We start from the raw sequence: 25,137 nt of genomic DNA, 5'->3' as shown, positions 1-25,137 counted from the left end.
GCTCGTAATTTGTATGCATATTACCTGCATCTGGATCTACATATATATTTTTTTCAAATCTAAATATAGTTCCAAAAATAAAAATAATGATTTTAAATCTAAATCTGCATTCACTTACATATGGATCCAGATCCAGATATCACCATCCCAATTTGCCAGCTCTACAAATTACTCTTTAAAGTTCAAATTTATAAATAATATCATCACTAATGGGTCCTAATATATAGCTCCCTGATTTTGGAGAAACAACATCCGAGAACATAGTTTTCATTTTGTTTCAAGTACGTTCATGGAGTATTGAAACGTCAATTATAAGACGTTGACGAACGGACGGGCCGGCAGCCTCAGAAAAAACACCACCAACTTCATATTCATGAGTCATGACCAGTTTCATTAATTAATTAACATCCTCGCAGTAAAATTTAAACATTGAAATAACAAAATTCAAGTTCAAATTATACCTTACTCGTTTTAGATTATTAAGCCACACTATATCTATCTTCCTTGCAGGAGACATCGCAACAAACTTCCTCGTATCTTTATTAGTAAACTGAATTCTCACAAAGTTTATTATTGTTGTGAGATGGTTTTGCAGAAGGGTTTCTAAAAATTTCACTAAGCATATGATAACAACGAGGCCCCTTTTCGCCAAATTGTTCTGCATTAGGATTTTCCTGTTCACTTGGAAACAAATTAAAAAGGATATTTGAAAATTACCATGCGACCCATGCTCTTCAAATTTGAAGTTTAATTGCATTTCCCATCTTGTTGCTTTGTAGAGTATCTTAATGAAACGCTTGTCTATAGGCATTGTCCACAGAGCATCATCACCATCCTCTCTCTTTGAAGCCCTGCTAGCAAAATCTGTTAAAACCTAATCAATACAGGTAGAACGTGACAATACTGAAATTTCAAACCCATATATAAATTATTTATGCTTAATAATTAATGTCAAGTAAGAGAGGTGTTGCTGCCCTCCGAGACCTGAATGTTATGCTCGTTTTAGCATTCACTTCAGCAAATACATAAATGCGCACAAATTGGTGGCTTATTGAAAGTAAAAACAGTATCTTAACTTAACTTGAGAGACTCTTTTTATCAGCCATTGAGAGACACACAAATGACAAAACAATTAATAATAAAATCTTTAAAAGTTAAGGAGACAGAGATGAGTCGATCAACTTTATCCCTTCTGCAATCTCACTTCTGTATATGCAGCTTATATAAGCTGTAAGCAATTAATAAATTATTAAAAGAAATAAAGCAGACGCATAGACAAAATACATGTATATCTGTACTGCTAGGTTACGTATAAATGACTTACATTTTTTTTTTTTGTCCAACTCTCTGCCGACGCGGCAGATTTTCCCAAAGCAAGGGAGCCTCCTTGTGAAAAGATTGACAACGAAGGGTCTTAATGTTGAAGACATGCACCCTTACAATTTCCAAAAAGAACTCGCGGGATTAAAACTCATCATCAATGAAATAAATGCAATTTGCTTCAAAGTCGGGTCCACTACTAAAATGACCAGTGGCAAGCGAACAATATTTCATTATCACCCATATTTCTCGCCTCAATCCACTCTAATCTTGGCCAACCCTACCTGTAAACCTAAAAATATAGAGTATCCTTGGAATCGTAGAACAAGCAACAATTCACCCTCCAACTCCACCAAGTAGCCTGTTCTGCTGAGCTTCTTAACATCAGTGACAAGCAGTTTTATTGCATCAGCCCCAGAGTTAACAAAATTTATATGAAAGAGGGCACCATGATAAGCACCAAGGGCATATAATTATTCATTCCTGTAACATATGATATCATGAAAAATTTACATTATTCAGATTTACCCTCGTCCAGTTCCTGTCTCCAGGTCTACAAATTACCCAATTTCATGTCACATATATTTTTAGCAAGAACTAAGCAGTCGGAGTCCAAAAGGTGATCAAACTAAAGTTCTCCTGTCGGCAGTTTGGCTCTTTCGTTGTTGGTACTGGCGGTGGCGGTAACTTGATTCGGTCCCTGGTGAAAGGGTTTATGAGGTAAATATTTTGATTTTTGTTGATTCTTCTAATTATTTAATTACTAACTTTGATGTGATTTATCTTAGTTTTGTGTTATTTTGACATGTATTGTTAGTAGGGAAGGAAGGAAGGATTTTGAGAAACAAATCAGGGTCCCCCATCGCCTACATTTGTCAATAAAACTAATGTAAATATCGTTTGGCACACTTATATTACGTATGAACAAAATTTAAAAGAAACAACGAAAATGTGTTCTTTTTCTATAAATATGTTTTAAAAGAATCCGTATCACTATTAATCTTCTCTTTTCTTTTTTCTTTTCTCTGGTATGCGATAAACATTGTTTTATATTCTCCTAATAAATTTAATATTAAAAATATAGATACACAAATGAAATATTGAAGGAAATTAAATGTATGATCTTCTAAAATTTTTGGTCGAAAAAAAAGCCTATTTAACAAGTAGGGTGATTTCGATGGTGGTTCAAACGACTTAGGTGAATAATAAAAATTGACTAAGAAAACAAGCAACTAGTTGTTCAATTTTTTGCTGATCTTGAAAGTTGAAGATGTGTTATTCTGTAAGTAAAAACTTGAAGATGTGTTTTTCTGTAAGTATATGTATTATGTAAGAGAATTAACTACATTAATTTTATTTCCTATGAATATGTAGATAATTTCATTTCCTAAAGATATGTAGCTACTAAAATTTACAATAATTAAGAGCAAAAAAAAAAATCTAATTAAATGTAAAATAATAAACAATTGTAACAATGAAAATACATATATAGTTTAAGAATAACAATAATTTGATAATGACTTGATGAATTTCCAAAAATAAATAAATTAAATTATGAATTTCAAAATCTTTAAGAGTTAAATTACGCATAAAAAGATTTGCAAAGCATAACAAATAATTAAATGACAAATAAAAATAACTCAATGACAGGAGAAGAGAGAGCACACTCCCAACAAAAGCAAAGACTCTTTAGCTAATGGCGGGTTGTACTCTCTCTCTTCTGTCATCGAACCAAGTTCATAGTTAAGCAAGTTACCATCAATGTAAATATAATACGTACACGCCGCACAAATTAACAAACAAAGAAAACGAAACAAGCTTCATCATGCGAGATCATGATATATTCTGAAGAGATCAAACAAACAAGAATGAAAGGGAAAATGAGAGAAACGTACAAGCTCAGCACTCCATCGTTGCATTTGCTCATACTTGATATATATGTAGAACGGGCTAAAGCGCCTTTTATAGAGATTTTTTTTTTTTTTTGATCGCTCACCGTCACGGTCACGGTCACGGTCACAGTCACAGTCACCGTCACCGGACGCTAGCCAATAACGCATGCATTGTAATTAATACGGCCTATAAGTAAGCAGCTCTGTACTTACTTGACCGTTTCTACACAGACAAAGACTCTTCTCGTAAGCAATTGGCTTCTTTCATTTAATTAATTAATTGTCGCCTTCAATTATTAATTGCGTTTACCAGAAGATTTTGCTTTTGCTTGTTCATGCACAGTGCTTATACTGCCAAGAAAAGCGACAGACAACGAACCCTGAGACGGTGACCGCCTACCACAGCTGCCCACACAGTCGCGACCCTGGACTTCTCGATTGGGACACGTGGTTTGCATGCCGGATTGACCGTCCCGTCCCGTCACACACGGATCACGTAATCTTGTCAAAGTTGACTAATATTCTGAACCGCCTTAATTTTATTTGATATTTTGCTAACAATTAATTAATGGATTCCCTTAAATGGGTAATTTTTAAAAACTTCCCCTCATGTTTGAGCTTGTTGCAAGTAGATAGTGAAAATTTATTTATTTGTAAAAAATCCCCTATATTTTTGCTCTGTTTGGGTAGTTGTGGGCATTGTTGACATTTCGCAATAAAACAATTTTTTTGCAACTTTCGTTGCCTTGAGAATAGTAGCTAGTCATTTCAGTTACTTTATTCTTATACAAATAAAAGCCAAACTTACAAAAAGAAATTTGCAATAAATTGTTTTAACTTAAATATCTAATCAAATCAATTGTAAACACACAACACACACAAACTCACTAATCTAATTAAATTAACACACAAGAAAATATCAAAAAGTGAAAACACAATCCAATACAGCGAACACATAGTTGGCCAAGCGGCTACCCAGCCCAGCCATCCCATCACCGTGAAGCCAAGTCAGCGCAACGCAACCTCTTCTCCACCGCGACACGACCTTTGGTCCACCGCAACACAACCTTTGGTCCACCACAACCTCGTTGCAATCTGCCCCCTGCAACCTCTGCTGCAACTTATTTGACTTCGAACACGCTGTCTCAAAGTTGACCGACCGCCAACTCTTAAATCCAAGCTGAACGACAGCTGCCTAGCACTAATAGTGAAGATTTATTTCATGCTATATGTTAAATAATTAATTTCAATTTCCGATGGCATTTTTAGTTATTTAAATTCAATATTTTTATTATCCTCGATGATTTTTGATCGGTTACTTTTTTATTAGTACTAGCTTCCTTTTGATTAATTGTAGGTTCCTGAGTCGGTTTCGGTTTAAAATTCTCCACCAAAGAAAATTAGTCAAGTTTTCAATTAATTTTTTGTGATTATTATTATTATTATTATTCTTCCAAAATTAAGCAACCAAAAATGATTATTTTGCAAAAATGAAATATATGGTCTTGGTGGTGCAAGTTCTTTTTTTCGAGTGCCAGGGGACTGTTGTAGCTTCATGCGAGTGTTTATCCTTGGGGAATAAAAAGGATTTGTGATTTTCGTACCGACAATCTCAGCATTTTTTAGCTATGATAGTCTACAAACTGTTATTAGGGGTAATATTATCTTTGCACAGTCAACTAATGGTCAATGTAAAAACTAACTGACGGTATGGGTTGTTTTACAAATAAACGGATTCTCGCCATCTACTTGCAACAAGTCCAAACCTCAGGGGAGGTTTTTAAAAATTACCCTCCCTTAAATGTAACTTACTACCCACCAATTCACTTGACTCCACTATTTTGTTACTCATTTTTATACTAAAATATCTAATTATAAGTTAAAATAAATATGACTTAGAAATACCCTTAACTAATATGTTATGGGGCTAACAATGTTACTGAATCACCTAATTTATAAATTTAGGAATATTGTTGTCTTTCCGTCGATGCTAGTATTGAATGTAAACAAATAAGTACTTTAATATTTATAAAAATAATAAATAAAAAGAGTGTAAGGTGCTAAATAAAATTTTAATAATGTATGTAAATATAAAGTATTATAATATTTCTTAATATCTTATGAATAAAATGAAGTAAAATGTGTTCTGTCAAATTTGACATCAGTTAAATCACAAAAAACAAAAAATGAGGTACCTTACAACTGTTGCAACATAGTTGGACCCACTAATTCAATTGACTCCACTAGTTTGTTACTCATTTTTATACTAAAATATCTAATTATAAGTTAAAATAAATATGACTTAGAAATACCCTTAATTAATATTCTCTGGGGCTGACAATGTTACTGAATCACCTGAAAATAGGTTTGCCCAAATTTGGAATGGCTGCTGTATTGAGAATTTGACGTTATTTTGTGCAGAAAAACTACAGAGGTGCGTGCATAGAAAATTTGTCAGGAATATGGAAAAGTAATTCTCATATTTCCTAAAACGTAGCTGTGGCCAAGTTTTCGATCTAGTTTAATTAAGGCAACTTCTTAGGTCACCATGACATATACAAGCCCAAAGATCACAGCCGTCCAATTAGCTGACCGCATCACAATTCTGAAATAATTAAAAAAAGAAGAAGATATTTTTAATTCAAGAAAATTAATTTCAACCATCACTGTTTTTTCCTCCCCAACGTTTGTATTAATGTTTAATGATTTCAAAATACAAATAAATAGGGATAGGAAAAATAAATTATTAGAAAATCCAACCAATGTCATCTTTCCATTCTTAAACAGTTTCAATTGTGTCTTAATTATTATTGTAACAATCAGAACTCGGGGTTCAAAAGCCAATTAATTAGCCCAAATCATTTGAACTGAGCAAACGGATCAAAGCCGGGGAGATGATTATGACCGGTAGCCTGGGAGGAGGATCCACTGCCAGAGCCGGACCCTTCCCTCAAGAACCCGCCGATAGAGGGATCGAAAACGCCTTGCTGGGGGCCCATGTTGAAGACGGGCCCAAAAGGGCCGGGGGGCAGTCCAAACAACCCGTAATCCACAGAAGGGCCGCGCCTCGGCATTGGTATGGGCTCATTGTGTTGAGCGGCAGTACGCTCGTGCTCACTGTCGCGGAACCGGTTCAGGAAAAGAGAGAGCGGCTCGACGTAGTTGTCGAAGCCCAATTTGCCCATGGCCCAGACGACATCCTCGGCGGTGATGGTCTTGCGCTGCTCGCGATGGCAGCGTTCGTTGGCCTCCCCAGTGATAAAGCTGATGTACTCGGAGACACACTCTTGGACGGTCTCTTTTGCATCGTCGGAGATTTTGGCGTGAGGCGGGAGGATGCGACGCATAATGCGTATGACGTTGGCTATCGGCATGTATTGGTCCTGCTCGCGGACAACGCATGGTGCTCCGGCAGGCGGTAGCAGTGACTGCAATGGAAGCTGTTGTCGTTGCTCATTTGGGACGTTGTTATAGCTGCTGCTGCTGTTGTTGTTGTTGTTGTTGTCGACGCTGGCGTGTATCGCGGCGGCGATGGCGGCGGAGTCGTGCCTTGGATGACTTGTCGAGGCTGAAACCAAATATGATAAAATGTGACACCATTACCATTAGTGCATGTATTTGTACTAAATTACTACCATGTTATGAAATGTGCATGATAAATAAAATGATATTAATTAAATTAAATTAAATTAAATAATTAAAAAATGTGTTGTTTTTTTTATAAAAAAAAAAAAAATTGGCTGGTCAGCCACGTCAGCAGAAAAATACAAACGGGATAAACCTGAAATAGTGGGAAAAACGGACGCCAGGTCATACATTTGCGCGGCATACGTGGCGGAAAGGAGCGCATGCCAGGCGCAAGAAGGTGTGGGGGTCCCGCAAATGGCAATCTGAGGATTAGGGGCCCTACCACTTCGCTACTGTTGAGATTCTTTGTTTTATTTGTTGTTTTTGTCAAAGACAAAGCCTTTTCCTCTTCTCCATGGTGGGTTGAATGTTCCCTAAGAAATCCGTGGACACACTCTTGATTTGAAAGGTAAAAAAAAATGTGTTTGTTTTCATAGAAAATCAAAAATTACGAAAAGAAAAATGAGTTTAATTTTTAGGGTTCGTAGTTATAAATAAATAAATCTATTAATTTGCTGATTGGAGGTCCAGAGTCAAGGAGACTTCATGCATGCAAGCCATGTCAGTAAAAGTATAAAAGAGCAAACAATTGTTTCGAGTATACTTTTTCTTTCTGAATATATTTATGAAGGGTAAAGATAAAATAGAAGATATATTATCAAGAGAAAAAAAAAAAAAGACACTAAGCAAAATAGAAACAGAACCGACCAGCCGTTACCGTAAAATAGAATGGAGAGCAAAAAGGTGGCTAAATTTTTTTTTTTTTCTTCTAATTTTTGGGGGCAAAACAAAACTCAGCCTAAGATGATGTTCAAATCACGTCAAATCATTACGAAAAGGAAGAAAAAAAAAATCGAAAATTAAGAAGAAGAACAACGTTTGCATGCGTATCTAATAATTAACACAGGTAAATCAAAATCTGCCCAAAATCAAAAGCATATTAATTTAGTTTCAAATAGAAGATCGATCAATTGAGGAAAAAAAAAGCCATGCATGCATGAAATAAAGAATATGAATATACAAAATTAGATAAAAAGTAAAATGAAAAGTGTAGAAGAAACAAAAGCTAACTAATTAAAAAGCTAGGGTACATAAAAATGTTGTTACCGGTACTTGCTCTTGCAAGCTTGTTGGGATAGCCTCTGAATCCGTCTTCACGTTCCATAGCTTATCTCAAAATAATTTTATAATATAGTTTATTTCTCTCTAAGGGCTTGTGTTTGGGCAGACAATATACCAATAAGCCGCCGAGTGAATTTATAGAGAGGCTCCGTTGGGAAACCACAAATGGGAAAACACGGCGTTTTTACCAAGAAATAACCCAGTATTGCCGGTGAGTACGGTCTCTCTGATTGGGGAACTTGATGCTTTTACCGGGAGTAAAAGGTGGAAAATTTACAACCCAAATAGATTGATTTTCTTTCAAATACTTACAAAAAGGTAGTAATGAGCCTTGTTTAATGACAACCTAACTATGGAGACTTGAAACTTTGAGAGAGAGTGTGGTAATTTTCGGTGTTAATTTGAAATTTGCCATATTTGAAGAGTGTTTCTTTAGCCATGCATTTATTTTTGAAGTTGGTGGAATTTTTTTTTTCTTTTTTCTTTTTTTGTGGGAGGTTAAATATATATGGGTTTGTCTTAATAATTTACAGAATTCTAGTGAGAAAACCTAATAAAGACATTTTTTTTTTTTGGGTTGTGTGATTCTTTTGTTTTACAATTTTCAACGCTGAGTCATTCCTTTTTAAGTTGATGAATTATCCCCCCCCCCCCCCCCCCAACACACACACACACAATGTAAATATTTCTTTTATACCCACTCCTCAAAATGATTTTGTATGTTTTCAAATTTATAATATGTGTATGAAATGAATTTATGATAAACGTAAGTAAATTGAAATACATTACAATAAAGATTAATAAATTTTGGTATGTTTCAATATATATATGATTCTAGTTATCATTATCTTAATATGAATAGTTGTAATTTGTCGTGCGCAATAAATTTATTATTAATTCATTAAATGAAGTAGTGGAATTGACATCTCATATTTTGTTTTAATTCTGAAACATCATGTTCATGACCCATTTATTGAATTCGAGCCAATAAAGCATCGGCGAATGTTGAAGCTAGCCGTTAAACTAATCCGTCATACTCAATAAGAATTCCCAATATTAATGTACCGGACGTACATGTGCATAATAACTTTAAGCCAGCGATATCCATTGAGCAGCGGAACATCTTTTAATTCTTCGTCACCATGTTTTTTTTTGGTTTCAAAACAACTCGTTTGTTTCGACCCTTGTCAATATTTTTATCGCATTCTGAATTGTTATTATAGGATCTTGTGGCACAAGGAGATTTTAATCGCTAGTGTCAATTAAGTGGTCTTCGGACTTCTGTTGCCCTCCAAAGTGCTTTTGGTCTAATAGGTTTCATAATCTGTCAGTTCAAACTTACTCACTTTATTTGCACCTTATAATGCAATAGCATTCTTTGCTCCAATTGTTGTTTTTTGTTTCCAAAAATAACAAAATGAAAAATGAAAAAAAGCAAACGCTTACAAGACACTTTGTAGTAAGGGCTTTTTAATTACCAAGGATTTTTTTTTTTTAATTTTTGGGAAACCAAAATACCTTTAATCAATTGAATGTGTCGTCCTAATAGCATTTCACCATGAAGCCTAGGAGCTGGGAAAGTATACTGCATTAAGAATGTGTTTGTCACTATACATTGAATAAATGATACCACTAGCAGCTCTTTGAGAAAGGCCTGCTATGGGTCATCTAAGCATTCAAAATCTGGTGAATCAAGTTGCCGTCTATCCTAACCCATTGCTGGGGGAGACTGAGTGTGAAATCTAACAAAATTCACTCAGTTCAAACTTACGGGTTTCATTCATTCAGATGAACTATGACATATGTACAAGTACCAAATTGAAAGCCTAGACCTTACGATCTTGATTTACGCTTACGACTATTTGACCGCTTCTTGGATGTTTCAGTACCATTCACACCATCTTTTAGCCATTTCAGATCGCCGTTACTCAGACAATTGGATTCAAAAGTTTTGACATTGCTTACAATGGCATAGACTGTGACCTCACTTTTGGGGGATGACAAGACCTTTCTCTCAATTACTTCATTCTGGCCACAGCCTAAATCTTGAAATGCTGTCTCTCTTAGCCTTTGGAATATGTCGTCCTTGTCAAGTTCAAAACACTTGGGCGGAACCTGCACAGCAATAAGGAGTTATGTTGTCAGGCTGGCATAACAATGCCACCTAGAAATATACAAACAAGTATGACAAAATTCATTTGGGCTTCCTTAACTCCTCTCACCTTAAAATCAAAAGGGATATTAATTTGGGTGCAAGGACATCCACAACCATCACTAAAGTTGAGTTTCAACTTGATGTCAAATGTTTCATTAATAACAGTTCTCCTGATAGACAAAATGAAAATGTGAGAGGAGAACAAGTTTGAATAAAATGTAAATGTTTGCATGAAATCAAACCCATCTTTCTCAATAAAAAGGTAAGCTACAAATATAATTTTTCAATTGTATTTTACAGAGTCTAACAAAGGATAGGATTGGATTGGATTTACCTTTTCAGCTGAAATGGCTGCTTATCCAAACTAGCTTCTTTGTACTTTTGCCTGTCTGAGAAGGAAACCTAGGATGCAGATCAAGCAGAAAGTTGAAGAGTAGGTAAGATAACAACAACACGTGAATTAGCTACAACAATGTCCATTTGAAACAGGCATCATGAGCAATATAATCAACAGTGTCAACAGTTGCTGTGCGAAGTAAAATTAACATGTATAGTGAGTCTGCATGTATGAGAGCAGAAAGCTGCGCACATGACTTCACAAAAAAGCAATCCAATAAAACATTCCCATCAAATCCTGTGGTCCTTGATTTTCATTAAGAGAAAACCAAAACATGGCAAAGAACATGGTGCTTGACTGATATCAAAGGGACTTCAGAGAGTGATTCCAAAAGAAAATGTGCACAATGGCATGGCAAAGGAAATTCACCTCAACAGACTTGATGAATGGCAATTGAGCAGTTTGTCCATGTACACTTGTTATCCGAAGAGTCCAGTTCACAAATTTTTTATCTGTAATATCAATGAATGGACCATGTGAGAAAGCTATAAACTGAAGCCAAAAATGCTGGATACGGCAAATAAAATAATGGTAGATGTTTCACGCTGCCAACAATCTTGGCTCACTTAATTTGATTAATTTGAGATGCATGTAAGGTTCTTGGTTCAAGGTTTTGATATGTTCTCATAATACATAGATCAGGAAGCATTTTATTCTTAAGTGAAACAAATAGACATCATTTTGCAAGTGGTATGAGAGTCATGAAAGCCATAGACAACTCGTTTTACAAGGGACGTCGTACAAGACTCATGAAAGCTGGTCAGCTCGTTTTACAAGGGACATCGTACAGGACTCGCGAAAGCTGGTCAGCCAAAGAAGAAGCTCTATCACCAGATCCAATAAAAACAAAAAAGTTCCCATTGATAATCCCAAGAAAACTATTAGATCTATTGACTGGTTAGTAACATTATGTTCTCTATATTTTGTCGATGAACCATAAAAGAAGAATAAAATGCATTGGCCAAGCATGTAGAACATGCATGAATATGTACTTCTCAGTATACCTGGACAGAATAATTAATTGATGGATTACAAACTCAGAAAAAGATACCTGAACTCAAAGATTGTGTTACAATGATCTGGAAGAGGTCAATCCTGATATATGGAGGAATCCGCAAATTAAGCAAGTCCATCACTCCTGCAACAACCTGTTCTTTTTCAAATTAATATAGGATATATGGACAAGGAGAATTATATTGGAAATGCATACTTTAGGCGAATATATAAGCTAAAAGCTCCAGGTAAGTATACTTTTCAGTTTTCACTGCAAAATTAGCAGAACAGTAAACAAATACCAAAAATATATTGATATTCTAAAGTGGATTTTCAACTTCAGCTGCACTGAAGGAGATAAAAACTTTTAGGTAAATGCAACTTTAAGGCTAATTCATCAATTTAGAGCCAAGGGGGGAACTCCAAAGGAAAAGGAGGAAGAAACAAATGAAAATCATTCGGCCCCAACACGAAAAATCAATTACCTTATCTACAAACCCATGGATCACCAAACTTGCTTTCTTGTCCTTCGGAGTTTTCTGTGAAACACAACACAACACAGCAAACAAGGTAACTAGAATAGCATTGAACAAGAAGATATGAAAGTCAATAGCCTTACAAAAAATATATATAACAGGGAAACAACAATTAGTTATTGCATTACTTATAATCCCCATAAAATTACAGCATTTTATGTGATTTTTAGAGGTGTAAATATGACAATTTCTGATTGTGGTATAATTCTTTCGCGAAGGTTTGTATAGCTCAGCACTCTCATTAGACAAAGTACAAATTTGTGGCACAAAAGTTCGGAGCAGTAAATATAAAATTTAAAGGTAAGCTGTACATGCAATTAAACACAGAGGAGTACCTGAAGATTCACAATTACAATCTTTCCCCCACCTCGGAGACATTTAAGAGGCAAATTGCATGCAGGAGTTATCTGCAAACTGTAGAATGTAATCATGAATATGTGTGAAGGTGTATATGTAATTGTCTTTAGCATGCTGCACATTCATTTGTTAAGGTGACACAAAATAACGACAACTCTTTAGTGCAATAGTAAAAGCCTTGGGCTACAAAAGTGCAAGTCTTTTGGGAAGGTTTTTGCCTTTGCTTCAGATGTCGATACTGTTTAGCCCTTTCAAGATATAAACTTTTTTCATTTATGAGATGCTCTCTTATTTGTAAATTCTAAGGGTGTTTTTGGGGCTAGTCGACATCTTGTTCACCTTTCGTAAATTTTTATCTATAAGCAATCTGCCTAACTATTTTCTAAAAAGAGTGGCCACTATTTGCAGAAGATTAAAACCGTAAGGAACCTGCTTTGACAAGACCCATGTCGAGTAATGATCAAGGTATGATAGAGTAAGGGATCAGGTTGTCATGTTAATTACATAAGGATCATCAAAGATGACTGATGCATATCGAAGCAATACATAGCTCAGATGTATACCCTCAAGATTAAAACACGTACAGTTAATATTGTTTGCATAATTGTCGTAATGCAAACAAATCCAAAAAGGACCGCCTGTTAAACAAAATAATCTTGATCACAGAACCTTTACTACCTAGTACCGAGGCAAAGTACAACATCAGCAATTTTACAGTGCTTTTCTGCTGGATTCATCTCCTTGGGGGGCAGAGCATCCTGCACAGAGAGAGAAATTTTCAGCAGAAGTTATTTTGTTTTCCAGAGGATTCAGAATGAGCTAAAATAAGACCATAGAGCCAGCTGTCTCTCCTAAGAATTTCGTTCATACTCAAAGCTATCTTCTTAAGTCTGTCAAGTCTATTTATATTAACCAATGCTACAGGATTTGACTATAAATTTGCTTTTACTATGGAAACTATGAAGACATATTCACGCATAATCCTTCACTAACAGAAATTCACAGTGATGCAACTTAAAAGAAATGGCCAGATTGTCTATAAACGTATCAGGAACAGCCTAATATTTCTTCAGTTGCAAGGAAAAAAAAAAAAAAACGTAAAGATTCAACCATAGAGTATGAAACATAATACCTCCCAGTCAAGAACTGTATCCCTAAGTTTTGCTCCACATTTTAGATCAGAGCAACGTCGTGATGTCTCTTTTAATCCAATTGTTTCCACCTCAAAGTCACGGAAATACCTTTAAATTTTTAGTAAGAATATTATATTCTGAGAATAGAAATATAAGCATAGCAAACAAAACATTAAGTATATAATCAACTGACAGTTGATTAAACAGAAAAGCTCTGTGTAACCACTTTAACAATGAGGCCTCAAAAAAAGGAATTATGTAATGAAAGGGCACACATTATATCTAAAGAATAAGCTTAGGCTTAAAATAAAGATCATGTCTTACTCGCTTCCACATGAAGGGCAAGCCTCCATGAAGGAATTCCCATGCAATTCTGCAAGCTTCTCCCTTGGAATTCCAGACCGAAGATGAAGGCCATCAACATTCTAGCATTTAGAAGTGATTAAAAATATAAACTGAATCAGATACCTAAGCTGACATGTCTTATTCTAGAAAGAATTCATGATCCATTTCTAGAAAACTAAAGAGGAACAATAGATTTCATCCAAACTCAGTGAATAAACTGAATGAAAAGTGGAGTTAGCAGCAGGTAACGACAGCACCAGCTTCAAATTTGACAAACAGGCATTCAGTAGAATAAATAATGAAAAAGGTAAACTTTACTTGAGCATCATCAAAATGAAGTATTTCATAGATGTAGAAAATATAAGAGAGATGACTGAAGAATGGAATGACAGAGATCTACCTGACTAATAACAAACTTTAAAATGCCAGCCTTCTCTAATTCAACCAAAGCCATGTGAGTCATGCCTGGCATAGCGCGATGAAATGGTAGGGAAGCTTCAGGTAAGGGTTTTCCCTCACGCTATATTCAGTAAAAGTGAATCAGGAAGAAGTTTACACAGTTATGATTATATTGCTTACTGCTAATGCAAGCCATAGTAACGTGCAGTATGATACAGAATTCTAGAAACAGCTTCGAAAGGAAATGGCAGTATACCATCATATCGACCACTTATTCCATGGAATAATTCCATTCAGAGAAATAAATTAAAAAAGGCACCTATAATTTCATCATAGTCAACTATGAATACCCATATCTGTGTCCGTGTCTAGACTACAATTATTTTCTATTGGTTGCTTATGTAAGATGCCACCATTCATGTTCCATGAACGTTTTCCACCTACCTATTTCCAAAGTGAAATACTTGGGAAAGAAGTTATATCATCAAATTAGAAGCATTCTAATTGCTACTAACATGAGCCCTAAAATATAGTCTGGGTATTACTTTTCATTTTCCACATTTTTCTTAATATCTTATAGGATCCCTCCTACTTCATGCTCAAAATACCTCTACCCTCAACACATGTTGCTGTTACTACTTAAAGCCAATATCAAAGTACATCAATAGAAATAATTTGAAAATTCTGAGGAGTGCTCCAGTGCAGACAAGGTCAAGTAGTCAAAACATGGTCAAAATCAAATTATAGGCTAGATGAGAAGAGGTGCACACATGTGGAACTAGCCATCATATGTCTAGATGGGACAGCTGAGAGCATTGTGGTATATCTATGGTAATCACTCATCAAGCAATTCCCATAAACTGCTTATCCTATTCAAAGTTTATTGAAAGATATTGAGGGAGCATCATTACTGAACAGATGTTATCCTAAAAAAGAACAAGGAATCCATAACAATCCTGGAATCAAATAAAGTTGACAAATTCACCTGCAGTGTCCAAATTCCATTTGGACCTCGAAAATCAGGTATACCACAAGAAGTTGAGATTCCTGCACCTGTAAACACCACTAGATGCTTGCTCTGCAAGTACAAACAGACATCTTAAAGAGGCTGATGCAGATAAATAACAAAAACAACACAAACAAGAAGTCCAGGTTACTACAGATTCGAACCTTCTGTATTAATTTGGCAAGTTGTTCAATCTGCCCTCATAAACATGAAAACAACTTCAGGTTAGCATAAAAAGCATAAAACATGAGACAATCATATCATTTTGTTTGAAGGGGAAAAAAAAATGAGTACCAAAAGCCCTTAAAAGATGAACCATATTAGAGAAAAGATTATGACAGATTAATAATAGTTCTACTGAATTAAATGGAGAGTGCTAAGCATTTAAATAGAACATACATAATAACCTCTAGGTCTACTCACTCAACCCACCTTTTTGGCCCATCTTTAAGTTCTAGCTCAGCTACTGTACTCAGCAGCGGAATATCAAGACATATGAGCCTAAAACCAATAAAAAACCAGACTCGCATATAAAAACCCTAGGTGACTAGCAATCCCCAGCCATTCAATGGGCCTAGTCTTAGCCGAACATAGATCAATCATGATCCACATTGTTGTAAAATTCAATCTCAAGCTAACCAACGAATGTCTTTCTTCAACAGTCGACGATAAAAAGCATAATTCACTCTATTACCATTCTTCAAATACAACTCATCTCTCTGCTCAACCCATATCCAGCATAATCATATAGTAAATAAAAAACATTGCACATTCCCATCAACTGACCTGCAACTGATTAACATTGCTTCAATAAATAAACCATGATTGCCAAAGAAACAACATAACCAAATCCTTAGAGAAGTACCAACCCACCACTAATTTTCAATTCAAGCACCGTTACAACTAGCAAAATTCACTTCTAATGAGCTCAAAAGCCATTATCCACATACCAGATCTCATCAAACAACATAATACAGGTCAGAGACAAAGGCTCATAGCAAACATATGCCATATTGCGGCAGTACTTTAACATAAAAACCTAAGAAGCATTGATGGGTACAGCTGCAAGAATAAAAAAATCATGAAAACAAACAAAACTCTAACCAAAAAAAAAGAAAAACCAACCCAAGTGTCAAAATGGACTAAAACGAAAGAAAAACGCCTCACTTTTTCTTGCAAAATTTGAGGTGAATCGAAAAATTCAGCCATTCCAACGTTGCCCACATCTTCAATGTAAGAAAGCTTCTCTGCATAGCCTAAAGACATGGCTGTTGGTTTCTCTAATACCAAGTTGTCTCAGGGCCCTTTTTCCGTGTCCCTGTGCTCCTGTTTCTTTTCTTTCTTTGTTCTTCTGCTTTTCTTTTTCTTGCTCAAAAGCACTTATTAGAAGAAGCCTTTTGCTTCTTTTAAGGAGACCCCAAAAGCCAAATGACATTCAGCTTCACTGCATATATGGGAAAGAATTTTTCATGGACGCAATTACTTTAATGTCCATTACTTATTTTACTAAATTATAATTTGATTTAGTATAGTTCTTAATTATATTTTTAAACCCTAATAATGAATTAAAACAATATGTGGCGTTAATGTCATTTCCTCTGCAACCATTGCAATGTGATGGTTTATGACAATAGTGTCCCTGGGGCGTTTGCTGGAAATTATCCAATTAAATAGATAATTTTTGTCGAGTAAAATTATACTTACTCGTTTTGGATACTCAATTGAGATATTTAATAATATGACATCTTATGTGTTATCTATTGAATTGGTTGGAAATTCATCGATGTATATAATTGAAAGATTTAAGTACATTTATATATATCTCTTAACTAGTATTTTCTGTGAATTTATTGTTCATACATTTTATGCAATGTGAAGCCAAGAAAATGTGTGATAAACATAATTTTTAATAGCAGAGATGTTGGTGTTAAATTGCCAAATAATAACCTTTTTTTTTAGATTAAAAAATTACTTCATGGACTGGCTAAATAATTTTTAAAATATTTTTATTTAGTAAATTCGCTCACAATTTAAATTTAAATCTTATTCACTATCACTCTTTTTTTTTTTTTTTTTTTGAAAACGTGTGACAAGATTGATGTAAATTGTCAAGGAAAGAAGTGACATTTGGCAACATAATTTCTAAAAGCACGGCAATTTTGAGTTGAGATAGGGTTGTTTACAAAATTCAAATTTGCGGAGCTTTATCATCATTGTTGTGATTGACCATGGTTTGAAATAAAGTGTGCATGGCATATTAGTTATTACAATTTAATGCTTCCAAACGAGAAAAGCAGAGATGGGGTAGCCATGGCCAATTGTTCTTGCCATGAGCCCATAAGGCCATAGCGAGAGACGCTCCTTCTATTTGTGGAGACACATTATGCTTAAATTTGGAAATTATTTATGAGTTTTCTTGGCAGAAGTTGCTTGAAATTTCTATCTTTGTAAATAATTATTTACATTACAATAATTGATATTAAGAACTACTGAATATACAGAATGCAGTCCATGAATTTACTCTTAATAATAATTGATCATATATTTACTATTATGTCATATGGGGTAGCCATGACCAATTTTCCTTGCTATCATGAATGAAAGTGTTGTTTTTTTTTTAATTTATTTTTTTTAGAAATAGAAAACTTCAATTAGATACTCAAAAGTAAATTATTTACATGAGTTGGAATTTCCTCTAACCAAATTACACAACTTGGATTGGTAACAACATATTTAGCTATTCTATGAAGTAGTTTCATTACTACTTCTCAATACATGGTTGATTTTGAAGTGATCTTTCACAACTATAAAATTTTAAATCTCGATAATTAACCATGATATTTCCTCCATGCATCTTTCTAAGTCTTTCACTAAACTGACCACAGTTCTTAAGTCTAATTCAACAATTAGTGGCATAAAAACCAGAGTCTTTTGCCATTTTGATTCAAAAATTCATAGCCTCAACTTCAGTGAATTCAACATCCGTACAAAAATCTGTACTCATTGTTACAATTTTCAAAAATATTATAGTACAATTGACTAATGTTATTATGATAGATTTTTTATATATATATTTATAATGTAAGTGTCTGTTTGGTGTTTGGTATGACTTATTTAATGATTACAAATATTTATTTAATCTCATAAACTCTTATCAAATTTTTTGTTGTTATTTGGTTTGTTTAGTAGAGTTTTTAAAAACTAAATAAACTATTTTTCAAGTATTAGTAAAAGCTTAAATGAGCTTTTGGAGTACTGATTGAAAAACTTTTTTTTTTAAAATAGTAAAATGTCTAAAATATTCTTTATTTATTTAACAATTTTATTTCATTATTTTTATAACATAACTATAAAAAATTCACATATTAATATAATTTTATAATTTTTAATAAAATGTCTAATTTACAACTAAGCAATTAAATTTTTTTATAAAAAAACTCTACTCAGAAAAATTTTACGGACAAAAACTCATCTAGAAAGTTGTACCATGAACTAAACGGAGCCTAAGCTAATTTTGTTGGTGAAATAGAATCCTCGAAGCAAGACATGCAAATTACTCTTAACAGCGTATTAGTTAGACATATGCAGTCTCTAAATATCTGAGCTCAAAACAAGTCGGTTTCCAACAATTTGAAAAACAATTTTCTCCTCTACGAAATTTTGTATGTACTCGAATGATGATCATTCCATTTTCCATTTTCTATTTTCTATTTTCTATTTGTGGCTCAGGATGAATTAATAAAGGCAAAGCTTTATCTTTTTCTTGCATCTGTAGCCAGGGGGATCCACATGCAAAACCAATTTGTGGACTACTCTACAAAAACCCGACAGGTGGTCTGCCATGCGGCACCAGAACCGAAATTCAGAAGAAAGTATAGAATCTTCTTCATAATCAAACCCCCCCATTACATTTATCAAGCGGAAAACTCAAGAGAGTACTGTCGGTATTTCTTCTTGTTAAAATTTCTTCAATCAGACAAACTCTTTCTTTCTTGCTTCTCAGTATTTGAAAAGTAAGGAAATCATGGTTCGACCAAACAATCCTGTTATCATTTATCTATCACTTGTTTGGACAATATTGGTGTTTGTTCATTTTGATTTTGCAAACTCAAGGGCGATTTCCAAACATGATGAGTTGCCCCAACGAGGTGACTGTGTCAACTGCCACGGTATGTCCCCCCCTCTGCCGCCTTCTTCAGGCTCCGAGTACCCTCTATATGGAGCTCCGCCGCCGCCAGCCTCCGCTTATCCGTCATACGGAGCTCCTCCGCCGCCTGACCCTCTAGATCAAGGCAACTGCCCTCCTCTTCCACCTCAGTGCTGCCGTTATCCCCCTCCAAATACTTACATCCCTCCTGCCCCTCCAAATACTTACACCTACTTTCCAAGTGACAGTATTTTACCTACCCCTTTTCCCACAATCTTTTTAGTGTCCATTATGATGTTTCTTGCTTCATTTGCTCTTTTGTTCTAGTCTTGTTCTTGCATGCTCTGTTTTCAGCTTTTCGTATGCATAGATGTGTGTATATATAATCTAAACTTCAGTTAGTTTGTGAAACTATATATGTCCAAGTAGTACTTGTAAATTAATTGTAATCCTACTTTTGTTATTTGTTATCAATCTGTAATTTTCCTTTCCAAGTGAACTTTGCCGATCATCATGGATCATGTTTCTGTGAATGAATTTAGTGTCACAATTTACTGTGCAAACACAATGCATAGTAGTTTGCTTTACCTTCTTTGATAGCAACTGTTGAAAAACTCAGTAGCATTTGATAAACATGTACTTTTAATTAACTATCTCTTTTTCTCAACCAACCGCCTATTTTCACAGTAATAAGGAATTCTATTTAACATCAATTATAGATTTTAAGTCATTTTCATCTCAGTAACACGCGAGCCCCTTATACCCTTTTTGACTTTTCGAGCCTGGCCAACTGTACTGTATGTGAATTCCTCGCGGTTACATTGACATGGATCCAAGTTTGGTTTGTCTCTTTTGGCGGCAAATGTGACAGGCAGCTTGCCTTATCCTTGTTACAAGATTAAAACTTATCCTTTCACATGTAATGCATGACAGCACGAGGGATATACTGAAACTAGTGAATGTAATTTAGGAGTGTTTAAAATCCAATTCGATCCATTTAATTTGTCTAATTCGTAGAAATTTAATCTGTAAAAATTTGATCAATGAATTTGTGGATTGAATTGAATTAAAAATTTAAAAATCTGCATTTAATGGGTTGGATATGAATTTACTTATGTGAATTTATAAAAATCTGCGAATTCGTAAAAAAATAAAAATATTTATTTAATAAAAAATTAAACTTATAAATATGGCATTATACTTATTAATAAATAAATAAATTAAAATATAATTACATTAACATCATATTATGTCTTATCCGATAATAATATAAAATAACAATAACTAAATAAAAAATATAGCTTCCTAAGCAATTAATTTTCATGTATTGATTTAAACAAATGAGATTTTTTTGTGTGTGTAATATTGTGAAATTTTAAATGTATTTTCTATCTTTATTTAAACAATTAATTTATTTAAATCTTATTTAATTTTGAATTTGATCAGTAGTAAAATTATTTTTATATTAATTTTTTTATTTAATTAATTCGTGAATAGGATATGATTAAAAATTTTTAGCGCGCAAACCAATTCGCAAAATGGTAGATTGGGTCAAATTTACATCCGATCTGCAGACGTATAGATTGAATTTGAAGTGAATTTCACAAATCCGTAGATTAGATTTAACTAAAAATTTATAATCCACAAAATCATGGATCGAATATGGATTGATGTCCAATCCGCAAAATCCGATCCGCTAACACCCAAGAATGTATCACTCATTGTTTGGTAGTCTTTGGTGAATCACCGTGCATGAGTAGTCTTGAGAAATTTCACAAATCAATTATCGCTGCACCTGCAATAAGACTGTCGAAAAGACAATTTGATAATAATAGCTTCTGTGAACCGTTTCTATGGCATTTGGGGAGACAAGGGGCACGTAGTATCTGCCCAGAACCAGTTTTTATCCTGGGATCTTTCACTGGTTGATTGAATTTGATTGGTGTTGAGCGTCCTACAATCTACATGCTGCCTCTAAGCATTCCCTAGTGAATCCTTCCTGGTGTCCTTTAACCTGATTTCACACAAATTGTCACACATCTCACCTTAATATCTCATATTATGGGGATGCATCCATATTCCCAGATACAGATACAGTCGTTTAGATCCCTGGATTGGATTGAGTGACTTGTAATGTGATGACGAGCAAGTTAAATGGTAAAAAGCTTCTTTTTTTTTTTTAAATACTGATATGCGTACTGAACTATTGGAATGCGACTGGTATAATTAATATTTATAATCAAATTATATTATTATAACTCGTGTATATTAATATTCTGAAGAACTGTTTAGATTCTTGACCTTCATTAGTCAACGGGTGTTCACTCTAACGAAATGACTCTACTCAGAGTGAAGACAGTCACTATTCAATTACAAAATAACTGAAAGGACTGCAATGCCATAATGTTAACAAGGGAAGACAAAGACAATGGTAATAAGTTAAGACAACGGAAATGTTGTCATTTGTTTCCTAGAGTGCTAGGTGTGGTCAATTGAACCCTCTGAATTATCATAGAGATCATGTGATCACTGATTTGATTTTAAAAGTGAGAGAGCTTGCGAATGGCGAGCTCTGAAAGCAATCTCCAGGATTGCTATAGATGGCTCTAGTCTCTAGACAGGTTATCAAAAATAGTATGTTTTTTATAAAACGTTTTTTTCTTTTTCTTTTTTTTTTTAAATAAAAGAACTTTTCCTGAAGAAACACATGAAAAATATTTGTTCAAGAAGTTACACCAACCAACTTGCGTTACGGGCCAACATAGAAAAATAATTTTCTTGTGCCAGAAAAGTTCTGCTCACGTACTGTTGACCAAATGAACTCGAATGCATGCTAAGAATTTGGGAGGGGGGGGGTGTTGAGTCTGATTTTTCTAACGTTTACCGGCCACGTTAGAAAAAGTTAGTCTTCACAAGCTTTGAGCTCATGCTTTTCATCCACAGGAAAAAGCTGTTGGAAAAAGAAGGAATTCTTGGCCGAAGCTAGAAGCCATTTTCCTGCTTAGGGTATGATTATCTATTCCATCAACAAAAACACAAACTGAAATTGCCCAAAGTGAGACAGTGAAGTCTGAAGATTACAATAAAATGATATACAAAGTACACCAATCTCAACAATTCATCTGTATCAGGGCTATAAATGATGATTGCGTACAGCAATTTTATGGTAATAAAATAGTGACACGATCCTAATGTATCTTAATCACAACAACAAAGTGTATACATTTAGATGTACAGCCTTTGTCACAAAACAGCTTACACCCATGACTCCATGAGAAAATAAATAACAATCTTTAGAGAAACACAAAATCCTCCTCCAACACAAAGAGAAAAAAAAAATTGAAAAATCACCACACCAGAAACAAATATCTAAATGGAAAAAAAAAATGAAACACAATTCATTCGAGTATTCACTGATAAAGCGAAACATATAGGCCTCACTTATTGGTCCAAAAAGAAAAAAGAAAAAATAGACTACCCAAAAACAGAGAAACTTACAACAACAAAAATCCTAAGCAGAAGCTTAACCCAACAGCAAAAAATCTTGCAGTGCCAACCTTCACACCAGCATTATCATCAGCGGTCTGATCCGCTGGATCATCATCCGGTGAATCAGCAGGGGCATCTGAGCTATCAGATTTGGGGGAGGGTGCCGCTTTCTTGTGCTTATGAGGCTTGGGTGCATCAGCTGCCTTTTCAGGGGCAGGTGCCGGAGCAGGAGTTGGAGCTGCCTTAAATAGCTCCTTAGGCATCAAAACCTTGTCAGTAGTGTACATAGCCACAGGCTGCTCATCGATCAAAGTCCCTGTAATTTTCACAGAGTTAACCTTGGTCTTCAGTGTAACCTCTTCTCCTTCATCTTGCACCGTGAGATCAAACTTCTTTCCTCCATCGGTAGCCAATGTGTTCAACAACCCGTTATTGGATTTCAACATGGACAGGGATTGGTAAACCGGCACACCCAAGAATTCAAGAAACGAAGTCTTGTCTGCCGCACTCAAATTCTTAAACTTGGGTAAAAATGCCTTGAATGGATCATCAAGTGGGCAAAACACAGTCAATCCTCCTATTGCAGCATCCTGCATCAACAATTTCAACTTCCCAATAAGATATCTACACATCTCGCAAGTAACCCAGATCTACAAATATTTAAAAAAATACCTAAATTTAACTAACTAAGATTACGAAAAAAAAAAAAAACACTAGTCACCATCACAAAAGACCAATTTTTTTTTATACTACTCATTCTTTCACATCTATGTATTTCTTCTGCAGCATACTTTCAGAAATTAAAAACTAAAATTTAAAAATGAAAAAATTGAGATCCATTAGCTGACCTGATAAGTTTTGGAAGCGTCAGCATTAGCCAAAAGAGCATCAGCAAACTGCTTACATCCATGAGCAGACATAATCCCAGTGAGATTAAGCTCAGCGGGTCCCGGCGCCGGAGCCTCCGCCACGTCAGAAGACAAGACCTTGCTGATCTGAATAACGGAAATGTTATAAGGCTTCTCCTCAACGGACTTAACAAAGAGGGCATCGAGTTTTCCCCCATTATCCTTGGCGCCAAAACCGACTTTCCCGCCTTTCAAGTCGGTTATGTTAACGAATCCAGATGAGCCGGGGGCCGACCCAGTTGCCTGAAACATGGTGGCGGCCAATGCGGTGCCGTTAGTGATCTGGTGGAGCTTTTTGGCGCCAAAGTAGTCCAAGAGGATGTGGAGGGAGAGGACGTTTTTGACGGTGGTGATGGACGGGTGCTTCGAGAGGAGCTCCGACATGCCGGCGTTGTCGATGGCGCAGACGGTGATGGTGGTCTTGCGGTTGATCTCGTCGGCGAGGTGGGTCACCGACAGGTAGTGGTTGAACGTCGAGAATGAAGGGTGGCCGGCGAGTATGCGGGTGATGTTGTGCGCTTGGGCCGCCGAGACGAGGAGGAGAAGAGAGAAGAGGAGGAATGCCGTTTTGAGCTGCGGCATTGTCGTTTTCGAGGAGAGAGAATGAGAAGAGAGAAACAGAGGAGTTTGATTTTGAGTCCTTGTGGTTATGGAGCTTGATGGGAAGTGGAGGGGTTAAAAGTGAGGGGAAGAGTGGAGTAGTTGTTGCTGGAGATAAGGCTTGGATTTGGAAGATTTTACGAAAGATGCCACTGCATTGGTAAAGCTTAATGAGAGTTCTGATACAATTAGATTTAGACCAAATAATAACAAGCAAAGCAACTTCATTTTAGAAATTAAATAACTAAGAAACCCTATTCCATTTCCAATGAGATATTAGTAAACCTTGATTATATATAATTAGTTTTAAACAGTGTCTCTAGAGAGAAGAGAGTAATGTGAAAGTAAGAATATGTTTAGGATTGAGTGTTATAAATTTTAATTTTTTATTTTTAATTAATAATACAGATATATATATATATATATATATATATATATATATTATTAATCAGAAAAAAAAATGTGATGATTTTAGTTAATGATATGTTAACTATCTAGATTAGTATGGGGGTTTGATGGAAATTAACTGTTTAAAAAGAGGAAATCAAACAACATTAGGGTTTGTTCAATAATTGCTATGGCCTAAACCTAGGACCTTTTGGTATCATAATTTAACGTTTTGTTAGACATTATTTTTGTCTAGGGTTGTGCTTTGAACTCCCTAAAATATAATATTTCTTTCTTGTTGCTTATTTAACAACATAATGTGTT

At 35.0% G+C, this 25,137-nt stretch overlaps 3 protein-coding genes, 1 long non-coding RNA gene and 1 other non-coding gene across 7 annotated transcripts; 1 reads left to right on the top strand and 4 right to left on the bottom strand.

Annotated features, from left to right (window-relative positions):
* Window positions 1–2,931: 2,931 nt before the first annotated feature.
* MIR156F (microRNA MIR156f) lies at window positions 2,932–3,077 on the bottom strand. The gene has a single exon (NR_161485.1). It is a non-coding gene; the product is annotated as a microRNA MIR156f (primary transcript).
* A 2,768-nt stretch (window positions 3,078–5,845) lies between these two features.
* LOC102619694 (nuclear transcription factor Y subunit B-9-like) lies at window positions 5,846–8,105 on the bottom strand. 3 transcript variants are annotated; one of them, XM_052433234.1, is made up of 3 exons: window positions 7,947–8,072; window positions 6,994–7,213; window positions 5,846–6,780 (listed from the first exon to the last, which is right to left on the bottom strand). In XM_052433234.1, the coding sequence occupies exons 2-3, from the start codon at window positions 7,028–7,030 to the stop codon at window positions 6,071–6,073; spliced, it is 747 nt and encodes a 248-aa protein (XP_052289194.1). In that variant the 5' UTR covers window positions 7,031–7,213; window positions 7,947–8,072; the 3' UTR covers window positions 5,846–6,070. The 3 variants fall into 3 exon arrangements, with proteins under 3 accessions (XP_052289194.1, XP_052289195.1, XP_006475114.1); XM_052433235.1 differs by having other exon boundaries at window positions 7,029–7,213; window positions 7,947–8,071; XM_006475051.3 differs by lacking the exon at window positions 6,994–7,213 and having other exon boundaries at window positions 7,947–8,105.
* Window positions 8,106–9,534: 1,429 nt separating this feature from the next.
* Window positions 9,535–16,713, bottom strand: LOC102607534 (NAD-dependent protein deacetylase SRT1). Its single transcript, XM_006474827.4, has 14 exons — window positions 16,450–16,713; window positions 15,447–15,476; window positions 15,262–15,354; window positions 14,278–14,397; window positions 13,857–13,957; window positions 13,532–13,640; window positions 13,078–13,157; window positions 12,378–12,456; window positions 11,992–12,045; window positions 11,565–11,661; window positions 10,883–10,965; window positions 10,451–10,518; window positions 10,184–10,286; window positions 9,535–10,076 (listed from the first exon to the last, which is right to left on the bottom strand). Exons 1-14 carry the CDS (start codon window positions 16,546–16,548, stop codon window positions 9,795–9,797), a joined length of 1,398 nt encoding a protein of 465 aa, XP_006474890.1. The 5' UTR covers window positions 16,549–16,713; the 3' UTR covers window positions 9,535–9,794.
* Window positions 16,714–18,780: 2,067 nt separating this feature from the next.
* Window positions 18,781–20,016, top strand: LOC102608029 (uncharacterized). Its single transcript, XR_370301.4, has 2 exons — window positions 18,781–18,944; window positions 19,058–20,016. It is a non-coding gene; the product is annotated as an uncharacterized LOC102608029 (long non-coding RNA).
* Window positions 20,017–22,623: 2,607 nt separating this feature from the next.
* On the bottom strand, window positions 22,624–24,493 carry LOC102608229 (fasciclin-like arabinogalactan protein 1). Its single transcript, XM_006474829.4, has 2 exons — window positions 23,767–24,493; window positions 22,624–23,508 (listed from the first exon to the last, which is right to left on the bottom strand). The coding sequence occupies exons 1-2, from the start codon at window positions 24,406–24,408 to the stop codon at window positions 22,924–22,926; spliced, it is 1,227 nt and encodes a 408-aa protein (XP_006474892.1). The 5' UTR covers window positions 24,409–24,493; the 3' UTR covers window positions 22,624–22,923.
* Between the last annotated feature and the right edge of the window lie 644 nt (window positions 24,494–25,137).

This window comes from Citrus sinensis, chromosome 9 (assembly GCF_022201045.2).
Source record: "Citrus sinensis cultivar Valencia sweet orange chromosome 9, DVS_A1.0, whole genome shotgun sequence".
Lineage (NCBI taxonomy): Eukaryota > Viridiplantae > Streptophyta > Magnoliopsida > Sapindales > Rutaceae > Citrus > Citrus sinensis.
This window is presented reverse-complemented; position numbering and strand designations above follow the sequence as displayed.

Coding starts and splice junctions, on each gene's coding strand:
- LOC102608229 (XM_006474829.4), bottom strand. CDS start 24,408: ATGCCGCAGCTCAAAACGGCATTCCTCCTCTTCTCTCTTCTCCTCCTC. Junction 23,509..23,766: donor ACGCTTCCAAAACTTATCAG/GTCAGCTAATGG, acceptor TTGTTGATGCAG/GATGCTGCAATAGGAGGATT.
- LOC102619694 (XM_006475051.3), bottom strand. CDS start 8,004: ATGGAACGTGAAGACGGATTCAGAGGCTATCCCAACAAGCTTGCAAGA. Junction 6,781..7,946: donor GCTTGCAAGAGCAAGTACCG/GTAACAACATTT, acceptor ATTTGGTTTCAG/CCTCGACAAGTCATCCAAGG.
- LOC102607534 (XM_006474827.4), bottom strand. CDS start 16,548: ATGTCTTTAGGCTATGCAGAGAAGCTTTCTTACATTGAAGATGTGGGC. Junction 13,958..14,277: donor TAAAGTTTGTTATTAGTCAG/GTAGATCTCTGT, acceptor TCTAAATGCTAG/AATGTTGATGGCCTTCATCT. Junction 12,457..13,077: donor GTACTTTGCCTCGGTACTAG/GTAGTAAAGGTT, acceptor TACATTCTACAG/TTTGCAGATAACTCCTGCAT.